The sequence below is a fragment of the Cyphellophora attinorum genome (assembly GCF_001299255.1).
Source record: "Cyphellophora attinorum strain CBS 131958 chromosome Unknown Contig13, whole genome shotgun sequence".
Taxonomy (NCBI): Eukaryota; Fungi; Ascomycota; class Eurotiomycetes; order Chaetothyriales; family Cyphellophoraceae; genus Cyphellophora; species Cyphellophora attinorum.
This window is the reverse complement of record NW_017253241.1, coordinates 1-12,012: the sequence shown is the minus strand read 5'-3', so window position 1 is coordinate 12,012 and position 12,012 is coordinate 1. Positions and strand designations below refer to the sequence as shown.

Below are 12,012 nucleotides of genomic sequence, written 5' to 3'. Positions count from 1 at the left end.
CTGAAGGCATTGAACGTCGCGCACTTCTCGTTTGTGGCTACAAAGTTTCTAGTGATCTCACAAGACATTCGCTATACTGTCATGATTACCACATAGAGAGAAAGGTAGAGGATCTTGGGCTAGCTACCTATACTGTTCAAGAGCTCCCTTGTTGAATCCATCCTCCGTGCTGATGCCATGTGAATGCGAATAGTGCCCATTCCCTGAACGCCATGCTTGGAACGCTTCGAAGCAAGCACTGAATTGATGCTTGCCAGAAATCTACCGCACGCCCATTGATTGCCGCAAAGCGATAATTTGTGCCCTCTCTGTTGGCGGCAGACTATCGATCGTTCTCTGATCCATTGCAAGAACCTGCTGTATTAACTGCTCCTGGGACAGTTGCGCGGTTGCTTGTTGTGGAGGCGGCTGTGGTGGATATGCTTGAGGTGGCGGCCTAGGAGGCATGCCCGCCATAGCCTGTGGTGGTGGTGGATAGCCCGCATACTGCTGAGGCGGAGGTACTTGTTGTGGTACTGGCGCTGGGGCTTGCTGTGAGGCCTGGTCTACGACTTGCGCGAGGATCTTGGGGTCGACTAGGTTCATCAGGATCAGAGCCTGGAAAATGGCGTAGGAGAGTTGTGGTGCGGATTTGAGGATCTCGGTGATGCGGTTGGGGTCGGAGATGGCCATGGCTTTCAGTTGGGTGAGAACGTCCAGAAGTTGGGAGGGTTGTAGAGAGTTGAGTGTCTGTGAGATGGCATCGCTGGCTTTGAGATTGGGTGGGAGGTCGACGCCTTGGGGCATTGGTGGGACGGCTGGAGGTGGTTGATGTGTGGGAGCGTCCGGTACGGAGGGCTTATCGTCGTTCCCGCTAGGCCATGCAACTCGTAGCTTTCGGCGCTCGATCTCGTAGCCATCTAGATTTCCTATTATCGGGTCAGCTGCAGTCTGCGGCGAACGATTGTTGGCGAGACTCACTGATCGCACTCTCTGCGGCATCTGGATCGGCGAAGTCGAGGAAGCCGAAGCCTTTTGACCGGCCACTGTCCTTGTCCGTGATCAGACGGAATCTGACGACTGGACCAACGGACTCGAAGATTTTGACCAATTGCTCTTCTGTGATGGAGAAAGCGATGTTGCCCACGAAGACCGACGAGCCCTGGCCAGGTGCCATTTTGGCCGATTCCTACGTAAGCTCTTGAAGATATTGTGAGCCTGACGTGATCAGGAGACACCGAATACGGAGGAGAGGAGGTCTAGGCTGGATAAGGAGAGTGAGTGCAGAGTCGGTGTGTGATGTACTATAGATTCAGGTTCGCCGTCTTTGTTCAATGTTAACTTTCGGTCGGCTAACCTGCTTCTTTGGGAAAGTGCATGACCACTCGAACTGCGGCCTTCTTCAAGCATTCACACTGGACAGCCAGTCTTTCCATCACCTGAAGTTGCTTGGCACTGCGACAAATCCACGCCAGCTACAGTCTTCGACCGCTAGGTGTTGGTGTAGCAGGCGAAACTTCCCAAGAGCGACCGCAGACCAACGCGATGGATCCCCGAGAGCAGTTTCAGCGGATACAGCGAAGCTTGCAGAATGGTGGCCGCGGTTTCGGCGGCGGTGCAGGAGGCGCCCCCGGAGGAAGAGCTATCGGCGGTCTGCTGCTTCTGGGAGCTGCAGCTGTCATAGGTTCGAATGCGCTTTTCAACGGTACATTCAACGGCGCAATGGAAGCTTGATCTCAAATCTAACGTGCGCAGTCGATGGTGGTCACAGAGCTATCAAGTATACGAGGTTAGGTGGCGTCAAGCCCGACATCTACGCCGAAGGTTCGTCGTTGTTGGAAAATCTATGACATAGTGATACTGATCCGGGCAGGCACACACATCCGGATACCTTGGTTCGAAACACCCATCGACTACGATGTACGCGCAAGGCCGAGAATCATCTCTTCGCTCACCGGAACAAAAGATCTGCAGATGGTGCGTAGGACCGGATTATGTAACCCCAAGAACTGGCTGACAGTCATCAGGTCAACATTTCATGCAGAGTCCTGTCAAGACCAAACGTCCCAAACCTACCTCAAATCTACCGTACTCTTGGCCAAGACTATGACGAGCGTGTGCTTCCTTCGATCGTCAACGAAGTCCTGAAGGCTGTGGTTGCTCAGTTCAACGCCAGCCAGCTGATTACTCAGCGTGAGAGTGTCGCCCGTCTGGTTCGCGAGAACCTCTCACGTCGCGCCGCTCGCTTCAACATCCTGCTGGATGATGTGTCACTGACCCATCTGGCCTTCTCCCCAGAATTCACCGCCGCTGTCGAGGCCAAGCAGGTCGCTCAACAGGAAGCGCAGAGGGCCGCTTTCGTCGTCGACCGTGCCAGACAAGAGAAGCAGGCCACTGTCGTCCGTGCTCAGGGTGAGGCCCGATCTGCTGAGTTGGTTGGTGATGCTATCAAGAAGTCGCGGAGTTATCTGGAGCTACGGAAGATTGAGAACGCCCGCCAGATCTCCACGCTGCTGGCTGAGAGTGGTGGCAAGAACAAATTGTACCTCGACTCTGAGGCTTAGGCCTGAATGTGTACGAGGGTTCAGAGAGCCGCGGGCAAAAGTAGGTGGGGCACGATTGTACAATTAGTGAAAATATCGACATGGGGACGGGCGTGGAAAAGTTGCCTTCGATCGAATTAGCGATTCCTTGATCAATATCACACTTCGCTCATGCTGACTGGTCGGCCACATTGTCTTTTGAAGTCTCTTCCCAACCGTTGTCTTCGCAGTTCGATCAAATCCACGCTTCTCCTCAAATCAGGCACACATATGCGAAGGAGGCCTCTGTGTGCGGCTGTAGTCCCTTCACGATGCAGTTCAAGGATACCTAGTATATACCTCAACGTTGGCTAGCAAATGGCTATTACATGTCTATCCTAGGCCTGAACGTTAGCTAGTATATGTCTAGTATACACCTAGCCTAAATATCGGAAGCATTTCTGCTGTATTTTGCTTTGCTCTCATTTACACAGGCACCTACAGCTTACAGACATATCCATTGGTCTGTTGTGCTTCATTGAACAGGGTTCACGCTGGAGTCAGATATGCAGCCAGAGAAGACAGCTACTGCTCTTGTTGCTTTGTTTCCTGCTGCATCCTTTTTCACCCACACCGCACAAAGGCTTCATGCCCTGCAGACTATCAGAAGTGCACTCAAAGGAAACACCCTGCTGCACTTCTTGCTGTAATTCCTGCTTTCCCTGCTTCAGCAGATGGCATGATAGGTGTCAGAATAGTTCATGGGGAGCCAAGACGCGCTAAGACAAGTGCCACGGCTAACCTTCCTTACAGCGTTAGCTTCGGGATCGGCCACACGAAATCCTAATTCCACCTGCTTTCTTCCAAAGCGTGTAAATCGTAGCCTTTTGCATCTGTAGATTATCATTGTCATCTTCGCAAATGTCTGAACTCTCGCCAGTGAGGTCGCTGAAGGAAAATACAGGCCAGAATGGGCTGAATTTCGCTGCTGGCTCAACGCTGGTCGCGCTTCCCGTTCAACAGTGACGCGACTGCCAGCGCGATAGAAGCTACGGCGATCGTGAAGGTAAGGCACTGGCTCAGGCGGCTTCTGAATTGGACAGCTGACTCGTTAGTAAGGCCGGAATGTAGCTGACCTGCAAAATGCAAGAACATGGGCGTCAGATCTCGGCAACCTCTCGCGAGCACAGCAAAGGCCTCCCCTGTGATGAAACAACGAAACAGAATGTTTGTGGGCGGAGGGGATTTTGAGGCTCGTGTGAGGCGGGCTCGAAGCTCAAACGAATTAATCCTAGAAGCTCATGTGAGGCGAGCTCGGAGCTCAAGCGAGTCCGTCCTAGAAACTCAGGTAAGTCTCGCCTCAAGGCTGAAGTGAGACATTGTATGGAAGCTTAGGTGCTTCGCTCCTGTGTGGCTTCCAGCTCCAGCCCGTTCTTGACCTTCTCTTCCACCTCCTGTTCGAGGCTCTCCACTACCCCCTGGACAGCATTGCCTTGTCTGCCGAAGGGAAACAGACGTGCTCCCACAGGAGGAGGAGAAACTTCCCGCGAGAACTCCGCTGCAGCCTCCTCTGGATCCCACTGACCTTCTCCTTCCCCTCTCACACCGCCACCCACAACTCTATCCATGCCGGCACCACCCTGGCCATCGACCATTTCACCATGAGCCTGTGCCTGCGCCTGGGCGGCTTGTTGGGCGCGTTGCATCTGGAACTGAGCCTGCATCTGTTGGCGGCGCGTTTCGAGTTCTTGCTTCGCAGCATGTGCAGCTATTTGCTGGATCTTGACGAGTTGGGGCTGCGGCAGTTGCTGGACATTGCCGGACAGGCCATATCGCTGCTTGGCTTCTTGGATTGCACGCTGCATGTTGAGAAAGGAGTGTTGGCAGCTGGAACGCCTTGTGACTGTGTTTCCTCTGATTTGCGCAAGTTGGCAGCGATTTCGTGGAATATTGCGGTGTGTACTAACGTCGGGAGGACTCTGCCAGGCGGACTCGAAGGATCGTGAGGACTAGGTATTGCGTATGAGGCTCATTCTGGACACCACATCCTATATCGCTTTCGCTTGGGCTACCGGAACGAGACGCGTGACGAAAGGTAGGCAGTCTTATCTCCCTTCTTGCCTAGTGGGCTTGGCAATACACAATTCCACGAAGAATCGTCCTCCCACTCATTGCACAGCCTTTGATACTCTCAATCAAACAGTTACTCTTAGTTTTCTGCTCTCCAGAGTTGCTACTGCTTTGTTTCCACTTACATATCCTCCTGCTACTGAGTGGGGAGGCCTCCGCGACGTCCAACTACCATGGCAGAGCCACGGAAAGGTGGCAAGCGCGCGCGCGATTCAGACGACGAGTGGGAGGACGTAGAGCAACCAACAGCCCCAGCAGCGTCCAAAGCCAAGCCCAAGAAGAAGTCAAAGCCCAGCAAAGATGCGGGTCAGGCTTCAACATCGAAAGCTTCTGCTCGGAAACCTGCCCAGAAGGCCACCAAACCTCGACGGAAAGCAGCCGACAGTCCCTCTGGCAGCGATTCCAGCGATTCCAGCGATACAGATGACGAGGATACACCGGATGAGGCTGAATTAGACCCATCAAGCATGAATCTTCCTTCTACCTTTCGACCAGCTGAGAAGGCGCCTGTCCAGCGAAAGCTGGACAACTTCACACCACCTACGCTGAATCCAAAGTTGGCCAAAGGACCTGGCTTACGGGTCCAGCCTCGCCGTGAAGATCGCCAATTTCCTCAGCTCCTGCTGCCCAAAGAAGATCCAGCAAGTCTACCTTCACAGCTGCCTGCCGGTACCGCAACGGGGTCAGCGCCCAGCAGAACCACCGATGCGGCCCGAAAGCTGTTCCAATGCCATATCACACCGCGGAAACGTGGATACGTAGACCTATTCAACGCCGCTGTGCAAAAACTCAATCCGCAAGGCTCTCTACTCACACGTCGACTATCGTTTCTCACGCTACTCAACAAGAGCCAAATCCACGCTCGCGACAAGCGCTCTCCGAAGAACGAAGGCAACAGAGGGGAAGCGACTCATAAACACATGAATTATGATCAGCCTCCGCTCTCCGACCTGTCCAGTATGATGGATCATATGGCGCAGCGTCTACTCAATGGGGATAAGCTCAGCCAAAGCTTCCTTAACGGTGCGACCATGTACAACGACTTCGGCCTGCGCATTTTCACTATGTGCTCTGGCACTGAGGCACCCATACTGGCCTTGGACATGATTCAAGAAGCCTTGCAGCGACGAGGAATGTCTTTCAACTACAAGCATGTTGCCAGCGCCGAGATTGAGCCATACAAGCAGGGCTACATTGAGCTCAACTTTGACCCACCGCTGCTTTTCCGCGACGTCACAGACTTCACCAAAGACGATGGTGTAGCAAATACAGCATATGGTGCCCAAGTTGCAGTCCCTAACAACTGCCACATTGTTGTCGCTGGATCCGCATGCGTTGACTACTCCAACCTCAACAAGAATGGAAAGGGCTTTGGTCAGCAAGGCGAGTCTTGGTCAACGATGTGGGGGGTTGCGCACTATTGTCTCAAGAATCGGGTCCCAATCGTCATCCTGGAGAACATCAAAGGCGCACCATGGAAGAAGATCTGCAAGTTCTGGCACGACTACTGTGGCTACGAAGTCCAGGCGATATTCGTAGATACTAAAGACTTCTACCTGCCGCAGACTCGTACGAGAGGCTACATGGTCGCTATTAATCGTTCACGAGCAGAGGAAGCTGGTATTGACATCGTAACAGCCCTCAAAGACTTCGTAGAGAACGTACAGGCCCTCCAATACCGTGCTTCTAGCCCTTACACCGACATCATCTATGGCAACGACTCCATCGAGAGCGAGCGCAGCCGCGCAATGATGGCTACAATCCCATCGAAAGTCCCCATGAGCCAGGCTTGGACGCTGTGTGCTCATCGCTATGCCCACTTGCGGAGCACATCTTGTTTCGGCAGTCTCCGACCATACACAAATTGGAATGAAAATGGACTGTCAACCTTGCATGAGCTGATTCACCACGAATGGGGCAAGAAGCAACGTGATCGAGTCCTCGATACTCTCGACATTGCCTTCCTCAGATACATGCTCGAACGAGACTTCGACATGACGTACAAATCGCGTACGATCGACCTGTCCCAGAACATCGATCGAGAGGCCGATTCCAAACATCATGGTATCGTTGGTTGCCTGACTGCTGCTGGAATGCTGTACGATACTGCTCAAGGTGGCGTCATCAATGGCGTGGAAGCTCTCAAATTGCAGGGTATTTCGACTGATGATTTGCACCTTGGGAATCTGAGCATGCGACAAATGATCGACCTAGCTGGCAACGCAATGACTACGACCACTGTTGGTGCAATCACCCTTGCTGCCATTGCTGCATGCACCCAGGGGACCAAGACACTTTTTGCAAAGCCTAAGCATAGGAGCCTGTTCAATAAAGCACCCGTCATTGAGCCAACCACGCCTCTGCAATACGACGAGGTCATCAAGTCGTGGCAGACTGCTGGACTTCTGAACGACACTATCGCCATTGGAGGGTCGTTTTCGGAAAATGACGCAGCCGAATTCTTCACGGCGCTGTGCAAGCAGGCTTATCTCACTCGACAGCTCTGCGCGTGTGAAGGCGTTACAGGCGGCACCAGCCTGGGCAAGAACGTCAACTTCTTCTCTTGCGACCAGTGTGGTCATACGGCTTGCGAGAACTGTCGCGGGAACCCCGTTCACAGCTACGTGGGTAACCCGGTTGTCACCAGCGATCGTCGGCCGAACGCCTTCATTTCACGGATGGAGACAGGGCTGCCGAGGTCCATATCCTTCATCACGTTCCCGGAGAGTGTCTTGGACCTAGTCAAGAAGGCTTCCATCTCTCCTCCAGACTCGGCTCGCACTGGACTGGTGGACTCAGTGCAGTGGGGAAACGGAAGTTGGGCACAACATCTTCAGACTGTTGAGGACAGATCCGGGAAAGATGTGATACGAGTGAAGAAGCCGCGTGTTCCCGAGGAAGCCCTACAAAACGCACTACGTGCTTGTATCACAGGCGCCTTCCGTGCACCCTTCCATTTCCGCCAGATCAAGCGAGGCCCTGCTTGGAAGGTTGAATTCGAGTCAGTTGCTGGTAAGCTGGAGTTGCGCTTCTCGGATGCGGAAAATACTTCGGTCTGTCAGTGGTTTCTCTATGCGAAGTGTCCGTCCAACGAACCTCTTGGCGGTAGACTGCGTGAACACCTTCGCCATCCTGTCGCAAAGATGCGCCCACAGAAGACTCTCTTCGATGGCGATTGGCAGCTGTGTCTGCCGCAGCATAACAAATTTGTTGCTACTGTCAAGGGCTCCAATCCACAGCCAGCCATTCAGTCTGTAATAGGTCTGAATGCTGATGGATACAAAGAGATCACCGTATTTGACGATTTGGAGGTCTCGTTTACCTTTGCAGGCACGGCAGGTGATCGCATGCCAGTCTTTGGCATGAAGAAGTACAATTTCAAGTACCTTCCCAAGTGTGGAACAGCACACAGTCTACTGTACAAAGCCGGTGATACTGATCCAGTCTATCTGTTCCTCGACCCATGGCATCTGCAGGATCAGAAATTCGACAGCATGGTCATGGCGAAAGATCACTCCCGACTGCCAATCAACGACGAGCGATCGGTTATCATCAAGTTTGCATCGGGCTGGCGACCGGTAGTTCCACAGTTTCAGGACTCGCAGCACTGGGAAGTCGCGTGTGGTCCCATGGAGAATGGCCCACAGCTCGTTGATGCGGTCCTTGGAGCTGATGCGAACGACAGTAAGGTCAGCATATGGTATTCGCAAGGTACAGACTATCCGCTGTACCACCCGTTGTGCGAGGACGCGTCAAAGCCACTCTTTGCTCTGGAGACGGCGACATCCTGGGAGATCATGGAGTCATTCGGGAATCATGCTGGTGCCCTGGCAGACCAGAGTCTCGTCATCGATCTGCAAGATCGACGAGGCAAGTTGACTTCTCTAGCCTGGCTCCTGCACGCTCTCCCAATCCCGGATCTAGTTGAAGGCCAGTCGGATAAGGCTGCCCAGAATCCCTGCGCACAATGCTCGCCCGAGGGTGCGAGGATTGATTGGAAATGGGCTAGGCGCTCTCGGATGAAAGGCTATGCACTGATGCCGTTCGAGGGTAACACGGACGCTGCTGAGCGCCAGAGGAAGCTGAAGAATCGCCCGCTCCTATCAGAACTGCACCTTAACGCTATTGGAGGCAAAGTCCAGATGACCTTCCATTTTAACATCAAATCCCTGGTTGATCGCACAGCTGGTCCTCTGCAGAGAAGCGGCCCTCGTGGAGCCCCAGTAACAACCTCTTGGAAGATCATGAAGTACGACATCAATGCTACCGCACCTAGCTACAAAGTACCCGAGCTGATGCCGCTGACTGAAGCGGATGGGTCTAGCTCACCGCCGGTTTGCTTTCAGCGTAGGCTACTGGGCTCTCAGAAATTGTCGCTTCACTGGATGAGAGAAGTTGAAAAGGGCCAGGTTGAGTGGCACGAACAGAACACCTACGCTCATACTATCAAAGCATTAGCTTGCAAAGTCGTTGCTACAGCCTCTCGCAAGACTGCAGTCAAAGGTGGCGTCATCGCTGACGGCATCGGCACAGGCAAGACGACGGTAGCCCTTGCTATCGTAGGCGATGATATCGATCGTCGTTCGAAGCCGGTGCCTCATGAAGGTCGACGCGGTTTGAGAGCAACGGTTATTCTCATGCCCAAGAACTTGATTGAGCAGTGGTATGGGCAAGCAGTTCTCTGTTTTGAGCAGGTCCGAGATGCTTGGCCTGGCAAGTACACGAAGCCAGCAGATCCCAAGGACATCTTTGTGCTGAAGATATCCTCCATGGAAGAATTGGTCGAGCTCACCATCGAAGACATCGACCGTGCACATATCCTGTTGGTGAACTACGGTATCTTTGACACAGCAGAATACTGGGAAGCGCTCAAATCACTTTGCGGCATGCCGTACGTGCCAGACGCTAGCGGCCGAGCTACGATGCAGTGGCTCAACAAAGCCATGGAAAACATCAAAAAGCTGTGCGAGGACACTTCATCCTTTGACGACCTCGACAAGCTCAACGACGCGCGAGACGATCTCTGGGCGAACCGAGACCAGGTACGCGCGCAGTTTGGAGGCTGGAACTCCAAAAAAGACATGAAGAAGATCGACTTCCATGGCACCGGAAAGGCCGAAAAAATCATGTCGGTGTACCCCGAGGCACAAGAGACGATAGCACGCCCGGATGAGAAACTTCCAAAGCTTCCGTTGACTGGAACCGTGAGAGTAGTTGCCAGACCCGCCAAGCCCAAGAGATCGCACAAGGATCCAAGTTTCTATGAAGAAAACGAAGATAGGAAGGAGAAAGGACTTCCCATAATAAGAGCTGCTGCGAGGAGGCAGGTAAAACTCGAAGCTGCTCAGGGGAAACCCGTCAGACCCAAGAAGGCCAAGTCCGCGATCACTATAGTGCCTCTCTTACACCTATTCGCCTTCCGCCGACTCATTATTGACGAGTTTCAATACCTCAATCCTCGCATGGCTGCAGCAGCAATGGCTCTGGCTCCGGAGTCGAGATGGCTTTTGTCCGGCACGCCGCCTATCAGTCTTGTCAACGACGTCGATCAGATTGCTCGATTGATCGGCACGAGTATCACATGCAGTTCCGACGAAGCTGTCATCAGAGGCTTCTTCGACAAGGCGCAGGAGAGGAAGGTGTCGGAGACGTCTTACGTTGAGGAATTCGAGGAGTACAGCAATCCAACCTCGATCGACACAGTCAGTCTCCATCAGCAACAGGCTACACAATTCCTGTCCAAATTCGTCCGCAGAAACTACGAGAACCAGGAGAAACATGTTGAAGCAGAGATCCTCATTTCTGTCAAGCCAAATCCACTCGAGCTGGCCGTTTACCATCTGTTCTTCAATGTCATTAACTACACGACGATCAGATTTAGTCCGAAACTCAAACCGATCACCTGGCGAGCGGCACGAGCACTGGCATACAAGCAACGTACAGATCTGGCACACGCTGACGTTCAGTTCCCCAGCTCCTCCAAAGCAGCGATTGAGGTTGCACAGCGTTGCTCTTCTCAGGAAATGGCTTTGATCTGCTGCCACGAGCTAGCTATGTACGGATCAGACTTCGAGAACGAGCTCGTCACAATTGAGAAGCTTAGACTTATGCTGCACAACGAGGTCCAGGGCGAGACCACATATCTGCTTCAAATGGCCCGCGAAGCCGTGTGGTACTGGTTGGAGGTTGGAACCGCACAGCGAGCCAAGGAAAATGACGATCTGGCTTCTTGGAGTGATTCCGTGCTACAAACCGGCCTGCTGGGGGACAGAGACGTCACTTTGCTCGTGGACGACGTACTGGGATACGCTGACTTGAGACCCTCCGAGCCTCCCGGAGAAGGCGTAGAGAACGTGCTGAAGAATAGGGAGCACCTCGATGAAGTCAACGACGATGGCGAGCTTTCCTACCCAAAATTCACCCAATTCGACTCAAAGGACTCCGATGTTCGGAACAAGGAGCTCACCCGCCGCACATCAGACCTCCGGGAGTCCTCTACGCGTCTCGTCGCGTCTGTCCGCATGCACCGCTTCGTCCAGTCGGTCCACATGGTTTCCGTGTCTCTTCCCGTCCTCTGCGACTCCTGTGGCGCCCTGCACACCTACAAGACGTACTCCAGCGTCCGTATAGTCTCACAATGCGGCCACATCTTGTGCACAGAGTGCTGCAACGACGATTCTGGTTCCCTCCTCGGCTCCTGTTCCGCTCCCGACTGCGCCATGCCTCTCTCGCGCGACAACGTCTTGAAGGCCTCCTCGTTCTTTGCGCCTCCTTCCTCCCGCGCCCAGCAAGTCTGCGGCTCGCGTGGCGTCGCGATCGCCAACCTCATCGGCGGGATTGTTGGGAAACAGAACCGCGATCCTACAGATTGCGTTCTCGTGTTCCTGCAGTACTATCCGCAGGTGCAAGAGCTCACTCGCGCTCTCGAGGTCCATGGCATCCGGTACCAGAACGGGTGTATACGCCCCGGTGGTGGCGCCACGGCGCAGGATGCTGCTCGGGAGGCCATCACGAAGTTTAAACGCGTCAATATGGCGTACAACTTCCGCCAGGTGGACTCCCGTTCCCGCGACCCTGGTCTTCCGCGCCCGTTCTACACCGACAAGACCGCCGAGGACGCTGTCGCTGCCACTGCCAATCGTCCTCGCGTTCTGCTGCTGATGCTGGACAGCGAGGACGCTGCGGGTTGGAATCTGCAGGTATGCAGCCACGTTGTGTTTCCGGCGCCATACGTGCAGCGCGACGCGTTTCGGCGCAAAGCGGTGGTGGAGCAGGCGGTGGGTCGGGCGTTTCGGTTTGGGCAGACGAAGCCCGTGCGGGTGTATAGGGTGGTGATGGAGGGGACGAACGAGGTGGTGATGTATGAGGGGGAGAAGCGGGG

At 53.9% G+C, this 12,012-nt stretch overlaps 4 protein-coding genes across 4 annotated transcripts; 2 read left to right on the top strand and 2 right to left on the bottom strand.

Annotated features, from left to right (window-relative positions):
• Positions 1-261: 261 nt before the first annotated feature.
• AB675_11233 (Cleavage stimulation factor subunit 2) lies at positions 262-1,156 on the bottom strand (the record flags this gene model as incomplete). The annotated part of the gene is made up of 2 exons (XM_018140061.1): positions 262-908; positions 961-1,156. The coding sequence occupies 2 exons, from the start codon at positions 1,154-1,156 to the stop codon at positions 262-264; spliced, it is 843 nt and encodes a 280-aa protein (XP_017999950.1).
• A 368-nt stretch (positions 1,157-1,524) lies between these two features.
• AB675_11232 (Prohibitin-2) lies at positions 1,525-2,543 on the top strand (the record flags this gene model as incomplete). The annotated part of the gene is made up of 4 exons (XM_018140060.1): positions 1,525-1,684; positions 1,735-1,803; positions 1,853-1,956; positions 2,007-2,543. The coding sequence occupies 4 exons, from the start codon at positions 1,525-1,527 to the stop codon at positions 2,541-2,543; spliced, it is 870 nt and encodes a 289-aa protein (XP_017999899.1).
• A 1,349-nt stretch (positions 2,544-3,892) lies between these two features.
• Positions 3,893-4,366, bottom strand: AB675_11231 (uncharacterized protein; the record flags this gene model as incomplete). Its single annotated transcript, XM_018140059.1, has 1 exon — positions 3,893-4,366. One exon carries the CDS (start codon positions 4,364-4,366, stop codon positions 3,893-3,895), a length of 474 nt encoding a protein of 157 aa, XP_017999855.1.
• A 438-nt stretch (positions 4,367-4,804) lies between these two features.
• On the top strand, positions 4,805-11,983 carry AB675_11230 (uncharacterized protein; the record flags this gene model as incomplete). The annotated part of the gene is made up of 1 exon (XM_018140058.1): positions 4,805-11,983. A coding segment is annotated over one exon (7,179 nt), but the record flags the coding sequence as incomplete, so codon positions are not given.
• Positions 11,984-12,012: the final 29 nt, after the last annotated feature.